This window comes from Ovis aries, chromosome 2, assembly GCF_016772045.2.
Source record: "Ovis aries strain OAR_USU_Benz2616 breed Rambouillet chromosome 2, ARS-UI_Ramb_v3.0, whole genome shotgun sequence".
NCBI lineage: Eukaryota > Metazoa > Chordata > Mammalia > Artiodactyla > Bovidae > Ovis > Ovis aries.
The window spans coordinates 246,200,160-246,218,160 of record NC_056055.1 but is presented as its reverse complement, the minus strand read 5'-3'; the positions used below and the strand labels follow the sequence as shown (position 1 = coordinate 246,218,160).

Below are 18,001 nucleotides of genomic sequence, written 5' to 3'. Positions count from 1 at the left end.
ACTAGATGGACCTTTGTCGGTAAAGTAATGTCTCTGCTTTCTAATGTGCTGTCTAGGTTGGTCATAGCTTTTCTTCCAAGGAGCAAGCGTCTTTTAATTTCATGGCTGCAGTCAGCATCTGCAGTGATTTTGGAGCCCCTAAAGATAAAGTCTGCCACTGTCTCCCCATCAGTCAGCACCTGCCCTTCTCCTCCCAAGCCCTCAGGTAAGGGGCAGGGGCACGCCACGCTGTTACTGGTGTCTCCAGGCGTGTCACAGTGCTGAGCCTCAGGGACTGAGGACCAAGTACATCAGTGAGTTAGACCGCATGACAAACCACACCGAAACTTAATGTAAACAGGGCCTTTATTTAGCTTGTACTTCCGCAAGGTGGTGGCTTCGCCAGAGCTCAGCTGGGCGGTTCTTTTGGCTTCACTGAGGTTCTCTGGGTCTGTGGTCATCTGTGAGCTGGCTTTGCTGATCCTTGCCGAGCACTCTCATAGGTCTGAGGTCTCAGCCCAGACAGCTGGGTGGATGACCCTGACCCTGACCTCCCTCCTCCTGCAGGCTGCCCTGGGCTTTTTCTCTCGGCAGTGGCAGAGTTCCGAAGGAGGGTGTGCACTGGGCCTCCTGAGTCCTCGAGGCGGAACTGGTGGACCACCGCTTTCATCATGTTTTATGGACCATACTAAGTCACAAGATCAGTTCAGAGTTCAGATTCACAGTGTGGGGGAAACAGACTCTACCTCTTGATGGGAAAAGCTGAGCATTAGGACAAAGAAGCCTGGCACACTGCACCCCATGGGGTCACAGAGAGTCGGAGGTAACTAAGCAGTTGAACAACAGACTGAGAGGTGAGGATACAGAGAGGTGAGAACAGTGGTGGCTTTTTTTTAACCAGAGTCGTCTTTATTATTATTTTTTAACGATTGGGCTTCCTCTGGTCTTAGTTGTGGCACACGGGCTTAATTACCCTGTGGCTTTTGGGATCTTAGTTCCCTGACCAGGGATCAAACCCACATTCCCCACATTGAGAGGCAGAGTCTTAACCACTGGGTCCCGGGGAAATCTCCAGTTGTGGTCATTTCTGCAGTCTTCCCTACAAGCTGGCTGTCAGAATGATCAGAGTCCGCCCAGACTGGTTCGCTTTAATATTTATTAGAATTTATGCCTCGTGACCAGGGGCTTCTAAACGTGACCAGCAACCTTGGATACCCCTGACTCGCCTGCCCCCACTCTCTCTCCATTGCTCTGGCGTCTTCCTGGCCGTGACATCCAGTGGCAGCCGTGGGCATGGATGTTCCCAGGCTCTGTCTCCTGAGAGGTGAGAATGGCACCGATGTTTTCCTACCTTGAGGTTTTCAGAAGGCAGAACTCCAGCAAAACGAGAAAAGAGTCCAGGTGCACCTCTCGGGGCCTTGGCATGTGCCCAAGACCTTGGCTCCAGCTGGATCTGGGAGGTGGGTCTGGTACCCAAGTCTGCCCAGCATCCCGATCTTGGGGTGGAGATGAAGGGGGCACTTAAGGCAGATGCCAGGGCCATCTCCCCTTTTGGAATCTTCCTGGGATGGGGGTACGGGATATCTCTCTACCTCGTCACTTTGTTTTATAGCTTCTTAGCACTTACTGTGGTTGGAACATATTGTTTATTTATATTTATGGTCTGTCTCCCTCAATCGAAGGCCCAGATTCTGTCTTTTGCACTTTTGATCTCCAGCCCTCTGATGCTGAGTGACAAAGGAGCACCCTGGGCCTGACCAGGGACCCTGTGGCCTCGCTAGCACTGGAGTTTGTGCTTGCCGCAGTGGGGCCGGCTGGAGAGCTGCTTGAAGTTCTTCTCGTAGGTGGGCAGGTTCTCTTTGAAGCAGTAGGCAGACTGAGTGTCACACTCGCAGGCCCGCAGCCCACAGAGGCAGCTGACGCCAGGACCAAGGGCACATTCACCTGCAGGGAGACAGAGGGTCACCAGGGGGCTTCCAGCCACCCCCAGGGTGTGGTTCTAAGGTTGGGGAGAGCTGGGAGCTCGTGGCAAGGGGTCAAGGGTTGAAAATTGGAAGGAAAAAGGAACTGGGAGTCCTTCTCCTTCATCTCAAGCCCTTCCACCATCACAGCTGGACAGGCCCTGAAGAGACACCTGGAAAGAAACAGGAGAAGGGGCAGGTGTGGGCTGCACGTGGGTGGGGGGAGCACTGAGTTAGTGCCCCCAAGCAGCTCCCAGGGCAAGGACACAGAGCCCATCTTCCCAGAACTCAGCTCCTATTTCCAGCAGCCTACCTGGCATCTCAACGTGGAAATCAATAGCATCGCCAGTATAAGATGCCCCAAAGGAAGCCCTTGAAGTAAGTGCCCCTGCCCTACCCACTGATCTGGCCCTCCACCCATACTCTCAGCTTAAGAATTGGTACCACCTCCAACCCAAGCCAGAAAGCTAGCAGCCAACCTTGGTTCCTGCCTTCCTTTCACTTCCACATTCCATCCACCCAAAGTTCCATGGATGTCTCTGCGTTAAAATATTTCATGCTCTGCCCTCTTCTCCCCATCTTCTTGGCCATGACCCCAGTCCCTGCCATCACCAGCTCTCCCGCCCTAATGGAAGGAAGTAAACAAGGACTGTCTCAGAATGAACGAGGTTCACTCTCTTGCTGAAAGCCCTGCTGTGGTTTCTATTTGAACCAAGACTTCCCAAGCCCTTGCCATGGGCTTGCCGTAACGGGGCCACTGCCCACCTCTCTACCCCCACAGCCCTGCACTCTCACCTTCCCTCTGCTCCAGGAACGCTGGCCTCTCTGGGTCACGTGCTCTGGTTGGTCTTGTCCCAGGCCTTTGCACTTGGCACTTGCTAGTTTCTTTGTCTGAAACACTTCTCTCCAGGATCTTTGAGTGGCTGGAGGCATCCCACCTCTGGGTCTTGGTCAGATTTCCTCTCTTCAGAGAGGCCCCCCCCCCACCGACCACTCCAGCTAAACCTCTCCAGCCACTTTCCCTCGCATCCCTGTCTGATACCCCGTACTTTTCACATCTCTCACTCCTCTTGTTACCTGCTTGTGTCTGTCTCTCCTTGACAAAGTGTAAGCTATGTGAGACTGAGGCTTTTTCTGTCTTGTCCCTCCCAGTGTCCCCAGGATGCAGAACAAACGCTGGCATAGAGTATGTGCTCAACTAACAGTCCTTCAGTGAATGAAGGAAACGGTAATGGGCCTTTGGGATGGGGTGTCTGCACTGTGGCCAAATGACCACTAGGTGGGGATCTTTTATTTAGTAGTCAGAGTTATCTGCGCTGTGGTGCTGTGTGTGTGTGTGTGTGTGTGCATGTGTGAGCATCACGGTCTTTTCAAATGAGTCAGTTCATCAGGTGGCCAAAGGACTGGAGTTTCAGCTTCAGCATCAGTCCTTCCAATGAACACCCAGGACTGATTTCCTTTAGGATGGACCGGTTGGATCTCCTTGCAGTCCAAGGGATTCTCAAGAGCCTTCTCCAACACCACAGTTTGAAGCATCAATTCTTTGGCGCTCAGCTTTCTTTACAGTCCAACTCTCACATCCATACATGACTATGATTCCCAATCTCTTTGGCACCGGAGACCAGTTTTATGGAAGACAATTTTTCCACGGCCTGGGGGTGGGGGAGGAAGGGATGGTGTCAGGATGATTCGAGGGCATCACACTTGTTGTGCACTTTATTTCCATTCCTATTCCATCAGCTCCACCTCAGATCATCAGGCCTGATTAGATCCTGGAGGTGGAGGACCCCTGGCATGGGGGATATCTAAGGCAGCCTCCTTCTAGATAACTCCATTCTTTTTCGAGGGTTTGGGGTGAGGAAGTGAGGCAGCCAGATCTCCTGATGTGTTGGCCTTGGGCAAGTTAGTTTCAGTATCATTTATAAGATGGTGATAAAAACAGTAGTGTCAAAAATAAACAGTGCCGTCTACTTCAGGCATCGTGAGGATTTTCTCTGTTGTTACAGGTGGAGAGGTCTGGATACGCCCGGAACACAGAGTCCTCTACTGACGCTGTCATTATGATGATGCTGCACATGTTGGAAGAGGAAGGCCCCTCTGAAGCTGGGCCAGTGCTGGCTATAGTCTGTTTGCTTTCCTTCTCCCTCTCTGAAGTCCGCGATTCCTGCAGGCAGCTGTCCTCCCCCAGCTCGACGGAGCCTGGGCTTCTCAAGACATGCCGACACCCAGCCCACGCCTCGGTAGCTCTCCACTCACCCTCAGAAAATGCACCAGGGATGGTTCCTGCCGTTCCTGCTGCTCCTGGTGCCTGGACCACCTTTGCCCTCGCACATGCGTGACAATTCTATGACACCCACAGGGCCCCAACTCCCCTGGGTCTCCCCGAGAGCCCCCATCCCATCCATGTCCAGGTCTCTCACCTCTGCTGCGCCCAGCTGCCCCCTGGATTCCCTCCCCAGGCAGCCACCGGGTAGGGGCCCCCGGGTCGTGTGGCTGCTGCACGCAGTGGGGCTACTTGGGCGCAGGGCTCCAGCCCATCCAACCTTGCTTTCCTCCCAAAGGGCCTAGTGCCTCGAGCTGTCAATCACCCGGGTGCTGCCTCTCTGGAAACCGGAAGGGAGTCACGTTTCCCACGCTTTCCTCTTTCTCCCCCTCCTCTCTCTCTGTTTCTCTCTTGGCCTCCTTTTCTTTCCCGTCTCGTCCTTCTTCCGTCTCCTTTCAGCAAGCCTCCCTCTTCCTTTCTCACCACGTCCCTTTCTTGCTTTGTCTTCTGGTCCTTTCCAAAGCACGAAGCGTAAATTTTCTCCTGACGATCAGCTCTATGTCTAATGACTGACCCGGTCCCCAGGCCTCGGGGACTGACACAGAGCAGCGGTCTATCGCTGTGGGCATCCCACAGCCGCAGTAGAGTCAGGCCTGTCACTGGCTAGAGAGGCAGCCCTGAGCCAAGAAATGCCATGCAAATCATCTTTTAACAACAAGCCCAAATCCAGACCCTGCATCCTTCCGTTTGTTGATGGAGAAACCGAGACATGAAGAACGGAACTGATAATGCTTTCTCATTTCCATGAAACAGACTGAAATACTTCCACCTGGGCTTCCTCAGCAGCGCTAGTGGTAAAGAACCCTGGTGCCAGTGCAGGAGACATCAGAGGCGTGGGTTCCATCCCTGAGTTGGGAATATGTCCTGGTGGGGGGCATGGGGGGCACCCCAGTATTCTTGCCTGGAGAATTCCATGGATAGAGGAGCCCGGAGGGCTACAGCCCATGGGTTGCAAAGAGTCGGACATGGCTGAAGCAACTTGGCACGCACGCAAGCACACACTTCCACCAATGAGATGGGAAGGTCTGCGCTCGTGCGTGGGCTAACCTAGGCTGCCTACCAGGCCGCTCCCTGTCTGCACCTCTGCCCTGGACTCTAACCTCTCTCCTTGGGTGCTCCTGTTTTAAAGCTCAGGGCTCTAAATACCGCCTGAGCACTGCCCACTCCTCACTTCTCCCTGCAGAGACTCCCCAGTTCTCCCTGCAGCCCTTTGAGCTCCAGACACCAATACGCGTGTGTTCACGTGACCGCACCCCCTCCCCCCACCCCTGAGAGTCCAGTGTGCATCTCAAACCCAGCACGGCTCATCCAGGCTCTTGCTGTGACTGCAGAGTCTGTGCGCCTCTATGCGCACAAGCTGGTAGACACACGGCTACTCACCGATGCTCAGACCCACGATGTCAGAGTCAGCCTCCCTCGCCTCCAGGCCTCACACCGACCCCCACAGCAGGTTCTGTCCGTTCACCTCCCAAGCACGCCCAGCGTCTGACACTCCGCCCCAGCTCCCGAGCCACACGACGGCCACTTCTCCCCAGTGCGACGGAGACAGCCCACCAGTGGCTGCCCCTCTCTCTTCCCTTGCTCCCCAGCTTCTCTGGGCAGGGGCCAGAGTCTTCTTTCTAAAGGAAAATTTGAGCTGATCACCGTCTGCTTGAAGGCTCCGCCCTGCGGACTAAAGGGGCAGGTGAGCCCCTCTCCCCATGGCCAGGCCTCGCCAGACCTGTTTCCCATGGGACAGGCACCCCCTACTCTCCGGCTAGATGCCACCCCCGCCCCCCCGAGAAGTCTTCCTCCACACCTGAAGGAGCCATCCACCCCCCACTGCCGCCCTCATTCCGTAGTGAGTGGCCTTATTTTAGAGGTGTAACAGCACTTGTCGCTACCCGAGTGTATCTTTCTTTCTGAATATTTCATGGACTGTCTCCCTGCCTGCACACAAGCTCCTTCCAGTCATGGAGTTTGTCTCTTTCTTGCAGATCTTCAGCACCAAACATGCAGTAAGGGCTCCATCACTGTACGCTGCTGCCTCGCTGGCTGGACTCAGACACGGCCCGCAGGGCGGTAAACAGAGCCCCCATCCCAAGAAATGGGGAGTCAGGTTCTGGGTCCAGATCTGCCGCTTGCAAGCTCTGGCATCTCACTGAAGTTGTTGCTCTCTGAATCTCTTCCCTAGGCTTTCAAACGAAGGTACAGGTTCATGTACAGACTGTTTCATGAATGTCTTTACTCATTCGATCATCAAACAGATACTGAGTTTCTAACACATGCCCGGCCTTCGTCCAGGAAGCAGGGGGACAGATCTGAGCGAGTGGACCCCACAACTGCATATGAGACTGAGCACCCACCCCCTCCCTGGGGCTCCCCATGGGGCTCAGAGGTAAAGAATCTACCTGCAACGCAGAAGACATGGGTTTGATCCCGGAGTCTAGAAGATCCCCTGGAGGAGGAAATGGCAACTCACTCCAGTATTCTTGCCTGGGAAATTCAAGGGACAGAGGAGCCTGGGGGCGGCTACAGTCCATGGGGTCGCAAAAGAGTCAGACGCGACTGAGCATGCATGCACCCCACCCCCACCCCCAACAAGTGCTCCCCAATCTCCTGGAGCTCAGGCTCCAGTTGAGGGGAGAGTTGATCCATAAGTAAACAAATAACTGAGCAAGATGAGATGATGGCAGGTTGAGCCAGATTCTAGGAAAGGAAAAGGGTGATGCGTCAGTGAGTGGAGGTGTTGTTGTGAGCAGTAAACTCAACAAAGGAGAAAGATCTTTGCAAATACAAACTCCAGTGGTTACCTGGTTCGCCCTCCGCCTTGGGCAGAGGGCAGAGTCACAGGCTCAGAGATGGAGGTGACAGAGGGGCCTCGGGCTGGAACTCTGGCTCTGGAACCACGGCCGGCCCCTCCCTGCCCAACAGATGCGGGCACACGTGGGTGGAGGTGGGGGGCGTCACCACTTAAAATCCCTCACGAATTCCAAGTGGTTACACAAGCCCACTCAACAGAGCACCAACGACCTTCCCGGTCGCCTGAGGGCAGCCGTCACCACTTGGCAAGTTGGCCCCAGGGCTTGGGTTCCAGGCCTTTCTCTGCACTGCTCTCCCACTGACATTTTGAGACATGGACAGACCAGGCTGTTTTTCTCCTTTCCCTTCCCTGCTCACACCAACCACATCCAGGAGCAGCTGCTGGTTGCTAAGCAACCTGGAACTAGGCTTGGGTGCCAGATTTCAGAACTGGGAGGCTTGGGAGGTGATTAACCCTTGCAGGGCAATTCTTTGAACTGCAGTGTAACTGGGAATCGTGGTGGGGGTTGGGGGGAGAGCTTTCATCCTATAAGGGGTTAATGATATTAGTTCAAGGGGGGACCAATGCAGAGGAGATGCTTCCAAGAAATCTCTCAACAGTGATAAAGAAAATCCCAGTGCTTTCCTACGAAGTAAAGGGGAAAAGGAAACTAGGGTTAAAAAAAATCAGAAGAAATCTCAACTTCTAAAAGGAAAGGTGTTAATTACGCACCCGCTCTGGGTCAGACCTCTGAGTTGGGGAGTGGTCAGTCTCTTGTGACCCCATGGACTGTAGCCTGCCAGGCTCCTCTGCCCATAGAATTTTCCAGGCAGGAATCCTGGAGCAGGTTGCCATTCCCTTCTCCAGGGGATCTTCCCCAGGAAGGCGAAGTCTCTTGCATCTCCTGACCTGGCAGGTGGGTGACTTCCCATTGGTGCCATCTGGGAGGTCCCTGCGTTGGGTTACTTCAGTCAATTCTTTAGTGACCTTGGTGACGTCACTCAGTCGTGTCTGACTCTTCGCGACCCCATGGACTGTACCTGCCAGGCTCCTATATCCATGGGATTTTCCAGGCAAGATTACTGGAGTGGGTTGCCGTTGCCTTCTCCAGTGACCTTAGAGACCTTAGGAAGTACTGATTAATAATTTACAGAGGAGGAGACTAAGGCCCAGGGTGGTCGTGCAATTAATCCAGCTGGAAAAGGGGAAGCTGGGATTCAGGCCCAGCTCTGCCTGACTCCAAACTATTTGCTGTCTCTGGGCCTTGCAGCGAGGTGCACGGAACTGGAACAGGAAGATCTGGGGCACTGCAGAGGTCAAGCTCCTTCAGCTTTCCTTTGCCCCATGGGCCGGAGCAGAACATTCTGACAGGCGTGCTTTGGACAACAAGACTTGCATCTGTGTGAGCCCCCAAGGCCAGGCCTTCCAGCAGTCTCATGCCAGCAGGGAGGGCGGTGAGAGGCAGGAGCACCAGCTGGGGTCAGACGACCTTGTCTGAGTCCCAGCGGTTCTTTCCCCGGCTGTGTGGCCTTGGCCATCTCACTTCACCTGTCTGAGCCTCAGGGTCTTCCTTGATAACGGGGAGGACAGTGCCCACCTCAGAGGCTTCCTGTGGATTCAAAGAGCTGAGTGCCAAGCCTCCTTCAGCTGCCGATGGACTTCAGCTATGGCGAGTGCACCTGCTTGATGGACGCAGAAACTCAGGCCCAGAAGACTCCGGCCAGCAGTGTGTTCCCAAGCACCAGTCTCAAGACACATGAGACTGAGTTTTCCTGGAGCCTGGGTCAGCCCTTCCCGCCTCTGGGCCTCAGGCTCCCCATCACCGCAGCGAGGGGTTGGTTGGGCTGGCCTCCAAGAGCACTGGCAGCAGGGCCCCGGGCTGCCTCGCTCTGTGCCCCTGGCCCTGGCACAGCACAGGCCCTGCATGGGCACCCCGTGGGTACTCACTTAATACTAGGCAAGGGAATGGATATGCTTGGGGTTCACTCGGGGTCTCAGCACACCAGCAACAGACCTAGGATTAGGAGCCAGGTCGTTCAGCTTCCAGCCCTGTTCCTGGAAATAGGGAAGCTGAAGCTCCAATACTCTGGCCACCTGATGCAAAGAGCCAACTCACTGGAAAAGACGCTGATGCTGGGCAAGATTGCAGATGGGAGGAGAAGGGGACGACAGAGGATGAGATGGTTGGATGGCATCACTGACTCGATGGACATGAGTTTGAGTAAACTCTGGGAGATGGTGAAGGACAGGGAGGCCTGGCGTGCTGCAGTCCATGGGGTCGCAAAGAGTCGGACACGACTGAGCGCCTGAACAAAGGTGGGGGTGGAAACAACAGGGGATCAGCCTGGTACTCACTGGGTAGGTCAGCTGCAGAAGGGGTTGCTAGTGCCCTGGTGAGGATGGGTAAATGTCCCTCCTCACTGACTCTCTTAGACAGGTGCTGGACTCCGGGATCCCTGGCCAAGCTTCAAGCGCAACTGGCCACTGCTGCTTGGCAGGGGCCAGCATCTGTGGAAAGCACAGCCCAGGCCACAGACATTCCAGTCCAGCTCTGAGACCCTGCCTTCACCTCCCACCACCCCCCAGACATGGTGTGCCAAGCAGGCAACACTTCCCATGCCACCTGCTGGGGCTCCAGCCTCTGCTCCAGGGTCACCTTCCTCCATCTCCCGGGGCCCCTGGATGTGGCTCCGGTCCCCACGGTGGAAGGTGAGGAGGGTTGCTGAAGAAGCTGCTCCGGGTGCAGAGGACCCAGGCCCGCAGGAGCAGAGGGCTTGGTCTGGGGCCTGGGACCACAGTGCAGGAAGGGCCTTTGCACCTACTGAAAACCTGCTTCTCTCTTCAGAGCTCTGTTCCCTCCCTCCTCAGTCCCTGTGATTTACATGGGAAAGAGCTCTTAGAGCGTATCTTCTCTGTAAGGGATGCCTTTTCAACCACCCTAAGGTGACACCTGACATGACAGAGGTCAAGGTCAAGGTGAAAAGAGAAGAAACCACGTGAAGGCAAGACCACCAGCCAGACAGAGAGGAGTCAGGGCAGCTTTTCTGTGTGCCCCTCCCCCACCAAGCGACAGACGGGCTCGCCCCCTTTCCCACCTCCGCCCCCAACACGTGGGGTCGGCAGGGAGGAGAAACTCGTTGCCACCACTTGAGGAAGTAAGCCATCTCTGAGATCCTCCTCCTCCAGTCCCCCCTCGCCCCCCATCCCCCAGACCGTGATCCCGCCCCGTGTCCTGGATGCGGCCGTAGGGGCCTCATAGTGGAGACACTTTGCTTTAGGCTGGAGGGTGGTCAGGAAGGCTTCTTGCGCTCACATGGGAAAAACAGCGTCCCTTCCCCGTCAACAGGCGGCCGGAAGAGGGGAGAGCGGAACAGCAGACTCCACTGAGGCTGGGCCTCCCACTCGCTTCCGGCTTCCCGGCACCAGAACCGGGCCGACCAAGCCAGCCTGACTCTGTGCGTCCGGAGCCTGAGCTCTGGGTGGGGGGCGCTGGGACATGAAGGCAAGGGAGGTGGTGTCCCCGCCTCGGGAGGGGGCAGGTGATCTCCAAGACACACTCACAGCTCTGAGTAAACACGCAAGGGAGGACAGTGGTTCCCGCGACTCCACAGGGCCGAGCGGAAGGTGAGTCACACACTCGAAGGGGCATTCGGACCACCCGCCCTGCTGAACTGAACGGCATGTGAGACCAGCCTGTGGCCTGCTGCCTGCAAGTGAGCTTGCGCTTTAGATCCAGCCTGCCCTACCCACCCCCAGCCACCCCGGATAGCGCTCTGAGAAATTGGAGCCCCTCCCCGCGTGCTGGACACTCAGCACTGGCCCACACTGTCCTTTGTCCTCTTCCCTGAACGGCCTCGAGGCCAGGTGGGCTCCCTACCCTGCTCCCCCATTCACGGCACCTACCCCAGAGCTTGGCACGCAACCCTCTTCACAAATATTTGTTCAACTGAAAGACAGCCGAACCGCTTTGTTAACACACAACAGACATTGGGAAGAAGCTTCTCAATAGCAACAGCTGCCAAACGCAGCCGCAAGATTCAGTGTAATCTTCGGTCAACAGCTACTTATCGAGCCCAGGAGGGACCCTGGGTGGGTGGCGGGGACTGTGGGCTGAAACCCGCACTCCAGGGGAGGGAGCTGGGGGCACAGCTGTGAGCAGGGACGAGGTGGGGGGACCAGGAGGACCAGGGCTGTGCTCTCAGGAAGCACAGATGCTCAGAATCGCCACTCTCCATCCCAAAGCACCTGGGGGAAAAAAAAGCTCCTTTTCCCAAAGCTCTCTGGGTCTACGAGGCTGAACTTTAAGAAAGGCCCAGGTTCAAGGACATTCTGTGCAGAGAGGACTACTCACAGACCACGGTCCCGTTGACCACACGGAACTGGTAGCCATTCAACACGGGCTGGCAGCCAAGGTGCTTCGCCCTCTCGTAGCAGCAGTCATGGGCCAGGCAGCACCTGCGGGCCAGACGGAGGGAGACGGGGGCTTTCCTGAGGACGGCTCTGGGAGAAGGCGGGAAAGGACTCACCTGCCTCCTTCCCGGATGACAATATGCGGAAGGCAGGGAGGTGACTTCCTGGTGGTGTTAAAAATCAGAGAAAGAACCCTTCTCTACCTACTGCTGGCTCATGAGCTCCTCACAGTGACCCTAGGGGTGCATTCCTTGTTCCCATTCTGTGTGGGAGGAAACAAGGTTCAGAGGTGAATTTCCCCAAAATCTAGGCTCCCGTGACATATTCATTCATTTAATGACTCGCCGTTGTTGTTCAGTCACTACGTCGTGTCCGACTCTTTGCGACCCTGCAGACCGCAGCATGCCAGGCTTCCCTGTCCATCACCAACTCCAGGAGTTTGCCCAAGTTCATGTCCATCGAGTCAGTGATGCCGTCCACCCATCTCACGCTCTGCCGCTCTCTTCTCCTTTTGCCTTCAATTAATAACTGAGCACCAACTACGTGCCCAGCCCTGGGAGAGGCTCTGAGCAGACAAAGGTCAGCACATCAGATGTCATCCTTCGGTCTCTGCTCTCTTGAGGCTGAGAGCCGGTGCAGCAGCAATGGGGTAGATGGAGCAGGGGCAACACTGGAGGAGAGAAAACAGCTGGGGATGGCCCCCGCCCGCCTCCCCAGCCAAGTCAGAGCGGCAGGAATGCAGAGACGGGGACTGGCCGATCCGCTGGGCTGGACGCTCAGTCTTCCGCCGTCACCATCTGCATCCACACGTGGGCTCCTGGTTGTCATCTTTGGCTAACAGTGTTGGAATGCTCGTCAGCCTTAGGACTTGGAAGGGGACGCACAGAGCATTAAAGGGCCTGGACGTTGAAACAAGGAAACTGGGGTGCAAATCCTGACTCCGCCGCTCAAGGGGCTGAAGGTCTCCCGGCTCTGCGGCTTTGTTCAGTGGACTCCTCACCACTGTCCCCTGTGAAATGGAGATGGTGGCCTGGCCTCGACCGTGCGCTAGGAGGAGTCAGCCGGGCCCTGGGCGCAGACCGCCAGTCCCAGGGCTCAGCGCGTGCCGGGCATTTCGTCAGTGTCAGGCTTCCTCCGGGGCTCTGGGGTCTTCCTGACTGGAACAGTCTGTGGTCTCATGAGCCCAGCCCAGAGGACTCAAGTTCCAGGGGTGATATTCAGGCCCTGCTGTGGGGCTATATTCATCCACACTACAGTGAGCGTGGCCAGGAACATTTTGCTTCTTATTTCTTCAAATAAAAAGATGCACAGACCGTTCTGTTTCCTACTTCCCTGTTCCCTCCCCAGATAACACCAACCTCCACCTTTTCTGGGAACTCACACCCCCCCTCTCCGTCCTGAGAAGTAGGCCTGGCAGACGGGTCTGTGCCACGTGTCCTCACCCAGATGGACAACTTCTCCAAACTGGGCCACTCAGATTCTCTCTCCTTCCTGCAGAATGGACTCAGGATGGGCGACAGCAGGTCAGTCCTGCTGCACTGCTAATCCTAAAACGTGAGGGCCCAAGAAAAGACGGCATTTGCCATGAGCACTGAGAGCTCTGCATTGCCCACATGGTTCTAGAGCTCTGGGCAGGGCTGACCATATGATCTGCAAAGCCTGGCACAACATGAAAACGAGAGGGCCCCTTATTCAAACACCGTCCAGCATCTCAAGATGGTGGCAGCAGAGCAGCGAACCTCCTGCAGGCCCCAGACTGCAGGAAGCTGGCCCCAGCCAGGGCTTCCCAAGACCTCCCTCCCAGTCCCATCCAGTTTTGTCCTTCTGCTCAGGCTCACCGAATTGGTTTGTTCCTTGCAATTTGCAAGTCTGAACATTCTCTCTCTCTTCAAGAAAGGATTTCGATGCAAATCAAATGACAGCCTCAGAGCCTCTGCACCCACCTGTCAGTGTTATCCACGGGGGTCCCCTTGCCCCCAAGCCCGCAGTAGCAGCCATATCCATAATATGAGAAGAAGGCACTCCGCCCTGTGATGTGCTTGACCATCCTTTGAAACTGCCAGAAGCTGCTGTGCATGGGGGCCATCACTGCCAAGAAGCAAATATGGAAGAAGAGAAGACGTGATGAGAAAGATTGCTTTCACATCCCCTAGCCGGAGCCCCCTAAACTGGACACCAGCCCCTTTAATGGGGACGAGAGAGGATCAGTCGGCCGCATCACACAGCTAGTTTCTTGCTAACCCAGGAGGAGAACCCAGTTTCCAGGACGTTTGGGACAATGCTGCCAACTACAGTCTTCTCCCCACAGTAAAAGACCACCATCCCGTGCAGAAACACCCTCAGGTCTGATGTTAATCATTAACAAGAAAGGTTCAAAGCCAGAAATGCCAGTCCCTGCAAAAATCGCCATGGCTTTTACAATCTCACAGGAGAAACAGAATACTTAAGAGGCAGAAAAAGCTGTCCTCAATTCATTTTTTTAACAGCAAATACAGGCGGCACAGTGGTAAAGAATCCCCCTGCCAGCACCGGAGATGCAAGAGATGCAGGTTCCGTCCCCGGCTAGAGAAGGTTCCCTGGAGGAGGGAATGGCAACCCACTGCAGTATTCTTGCCTGGAAGATTCCACGGGCACAAGAGCCTGGCAGCCCACAGTCCATGGGGTCACAAAGAGTCAGACATGAATGAGCGCGCACACACACACACACAAGAACTTAGCAATTTTTACTTCTACAAAGTGCTCAGGAAAGTGAGGAGTATATATATATATATGTATATATGGAGAGAGAGGAATGTTTGCCGCAGCATTATTTGTGATATCAAAAAATTGGAGACTACCCACATGCCTACTGACAGGGAGATAATAACTAAATGGCGTCTTGAAAACATACTACTTTTAATAGCAGTATCACTAGGCAGTGGGACTGAGGAAGTAGGTGGAGAAAAAAACAGGCAACATTTATCTTAAATACTTTTATGCTGCCTGATTATATATATCTTTTACAACAAGCCTATATTATTTTCTATTGAAATGTTGGCAACATATGTATTCAAAGGCCTGAGTGTAAGTCAATCTCTCAGTCATGTCTGACTCTTTGGGACCCCATGGACTGTAGCCCACCAGTCCATGGGATTCTTTAGGTAAGAATACTGGAGTGGGTTGCCATTTCCTCCTCCAGGGCATCTTCCTGACCCAGCGCTCAAACCCATGTCTCCTACTCCAGGGGATTTTCCGGACTCAGGGGTCAAATCTTCGCCTCTTTTGTTTCCTCTTTCGTTTCCAGGTGGATTCTTTACCACTGCCCCACCTGGGAAGCCCAGGTAAAGGCCTAAAAGGATGTATATCAAACTCTGAAGACTGTTTACATCGAAACGGATAAGGGTCTGTGAAAGATGAGAAGGGATTTTATCTTGTTACTCCACGCTAATGTATTTCACATTGTAATTACAAATAAATCTTAGTTTTACAATAAAAATAACAACATGAAGAAGAAAACCCAAAATGGGAGGTTTAGGGAGATTTTCCCAGGAGCCCTCCCATCTCTTTCTGTGACTTTGGATGCCTTGTGATCCCACACACTGCGGCGGGGGCCCAAGCCTAGGGGCAGGCTCTGCTGCCGGAGCAGCACCTGGAGAGAGGGTAGGACCATGCCTAGACTCCGCTCCTGGCGTGCACGGAGCGGGGGGCGGGGGGCGGGGGGCAGCAGTGGTCCTTCCTGCACACAGATCCCCTGCCTCTAGCATCATGATCTTGAAAACTGCCTTCCACCACTGACTAAGTGAACCAGGACCCCATTTTTGACATTTTGATTTGGGAACCCAAAAGTGATTGTTTCACAGCTGGAACGGATAGAAAAATGGATTTGGGCAAATCTCCACTCATCTAATCAAAGCAACACGTCAGAGAGTTTTCCAGCAAACCCAACACTGTTTCCCAGTAAGTTCTCTTTCACTTTGCAGAGATCTGTAATCTGCAATTATAATTGAGACTTATAATTGTGACTTATAATTACCCATTATTCCATAGGTCACCATAAGAATGCCTTTCTGAGGAGAATTAATCATTCCTAAACTAGCTAGTTGAGATGGCTGGATGGCATCCCTGACTCGATGGACGTGAGTCTGAGTGAACTCCGGGAGTTGGTGATGGACAGGGAGGCCTGGCGTCCTGCAATTCATGGGGTCGCAAAGAGTCGGACACGATTGAGCCACTGAACTGAACTGAAACTAGCTAGATATATACCCACGCTTTTGTTCTGGAATCCATACGGCTTTAAATGAAGGCAACTTAAGATGCAGAAAACAAACTAGGGTTACCAGGGAGGCCAGAGGTGAGGGATAAATCGGGAGACTGGGGCTGACACAGACACGCCACTGCATCTAAAGCACATAACTAAAAAGAGCCTACTCTAGCACAGGGAACTCCACTCCACACTCGGCAACGGCCTGGGTGGGAAAGAATCTGCAAGAGCGGGGACACGTGTACATGCGGTATAACACGTGTACACGCATGCATAATCACATGCTATGCGGGGAAACCAACACAGCACCGTAAACCAACTATACGCCAATAAAAGTTAATGTAAACATAAGTAAATACGGGCAACCAGCACCCAAAGACTCCTGAAAGGTATGTGTGTGGTACAAGAGTGGTCGGATGCCCTCTTTCTTAGCAAAAGGTTAGCAACCTTTGATTTGCTAAATGTTCTGTGAGATCCCAGCACTGGGCTGAGTGCTTCGTGCAGAAGCCGCGGAAGGAGGACTTCGGTGGGGGCCCACTTCACTCCGGATTCCCCTTTGAGCGACGCTTGATTCCCCTCACCTGACGCCACCTGAGGAGGGGTCGCCCCAGACACAGACACAGACAGGGGGTAACACCTTGGAGCTCGCCCCGCTGTAACTACTTACAGCAGGAAGCAAAGACCACGATAACCCCGAAGACCTTCATTCCCGAGGAGCTCAGGCGGCCCAAGGAGCCACAACCACACCGTTCTCTGTTTCCGAGGGCTCTGCCCGCTGAAGTCCTATTTGGGGAGAAAATGACCAAAATGAGGGATGCCACGTGGTACTGAAACCCACAACTACAGCGCAGGTCTTCAAAAGCCCTCAGTGGGGGGCTCCGAGCAAAGAGAACTTTTTAAACCTAATCACCTCTGAATATGATTCCCCCTCGGGTATTTAGACCTAAATATAAAGATAAGAATGGTTCAATTGTTTGAAAAGTCCAAGTTTTCTTTTTTTTTAATTTCTTTCTCTGGTAACACTAAGCCTTCACCCTTGTTTAGTTTTTTTGGAAGAGTCAGTATTTCCTGTGGTGCCAAGTTGACAGGCAATGCTACACGGCTTGTGATGGAAATCCAGTGTGGGAAAGTCTGGCCCCATGTACATGGCAGTCCCCCTGGGTTTTCCTTCCTTGATGACCAAGTAACTTATCCATAAACTTAGCCCCTCTGAATCCCAGTTTCCTCTCCTATAGAGACTAAAATTGCCTATCAATCATTTCAAACATTTATTAAGAAATTAGTTGGAATCTTAAAAAAATTATACAAATGAACTTATTTGCAAAACAGAAATAGACTCATATTCATAGGAAGCAAACTAATGACTACTAAAGAGGGAAGTGGGGGTGGATGGACAAATCAGAAGTTTGGGATTAACAGGCACACACTATTGTAAATAAAATAGCTAACCAACAAGGCCCTACCACACGGCACAGGGAACTCTACTCAGCACTCTAACGACCTACCTGGGGGAAGAATCTGAAAAAGAACAGATAGATGCCTAACTAGACGGGGCTTCCCTGGCGGCTCAGATGGTAAAGCGTCTGCCTGCAGTGCAGGAGACCCAGGTTCAATCCCTGGGTCGGGAAGATGCCCTGCAGAAGGGAATGGCTACCCACTCCAGGATTCTTGCCTGGAGAATCCCATGGACAGAGGAGCCTGGGGTTGCTACAGTCCACGGGGTCACACAAAGTCGGACACGACTGAGTGACTAACACATACCCAGGTCATTCTGCCGTCACCTGAAACTAACAGTATTGTAAATGAATTATACCTCAATAAAAAAAAGAAAAAACACTTTGAAGATCACTTATCACACCTATTTATTTCCAATAAAGTAAATTCTTTGAAGAAATAAAAAGAAACTAGTAGATGCCAGGTGCTATTTTCCTTAAGGGCTTCAGATGTGTTACATTATTTAATCCTTGCAATAACCTGAGAAACTCTATTATCAGTTTCGAGATGGAGAAACTGAGGCCCAGTGAGTTTGGACAACTTCCTCCTGCTCACAAAGCCCCCTACTGCATAGACTTGTGCAGATCAACTAAATAAAGCAAGTAAAACAGATTGGCACGGTAAAATGCTGTACCAGGTGACCACACCCTTCTTGTTACTATTAGCAACGGTGCATGCGTACCTGCTCAGTCACGCATGACTCAGCAACCCCATGGACTGTAGCCTGCCAATCTCCTCTGTCCACAGGATTTTCCTGGTTAGAATACCGGAGTGGGTTGCCATCCCCACTCCCAGGGGGGTCTCCCAGACCT

At 53.5% G+C, this 18,001-nt stretch overlaps 1 protein-coding gene across 6 annotated transcripts in view; it reads right to left on the bottom strand.

Annotated features, from left to right (window-relative positions):
* Positions 1–327: 327 nt before the first annotated feature.
* Positions 328–18,001, bottom strand: part of PLA2G2C (phospholipase A2 group IIC) — a 26,706-nt gene continuing 9,032 nt past the window's right edge. For 3 of the 6 annotated variants that reach the window (XM_060410745.1, XM_060410748.1, XM_060410747.1), the window contains exons 2-6: positions 16,363–16,478; positions 13,399–13,543; positions 11,397–11,500; positions 6,654–6,700; positions 328–1,923 (exon numbers count right to left, since the gene is read on the bottom strand). In XM_060410745.1, coding sequence (XP_060266728.1) covers positions 1,636–1,923; positions 6,654–6,700; positions 11,397–11,500; positions 13,399–13,543; positions 16,363–16,478 — 700 coding nt within the window. In that variant the 3' untranslated portion in view covers positions 328–1,635. The remainder of the gene's footprint in view (positions 1,924–6,653; positions 6,701–11,396; positions 11,501–13,398; positions 13,544–16,362; positions 16,479–18,001) is intronic. The other 3 variants (XM_012153366.5, XM_060410746.1, XM_027965580.2) reach the window with 3 other exon arrangements.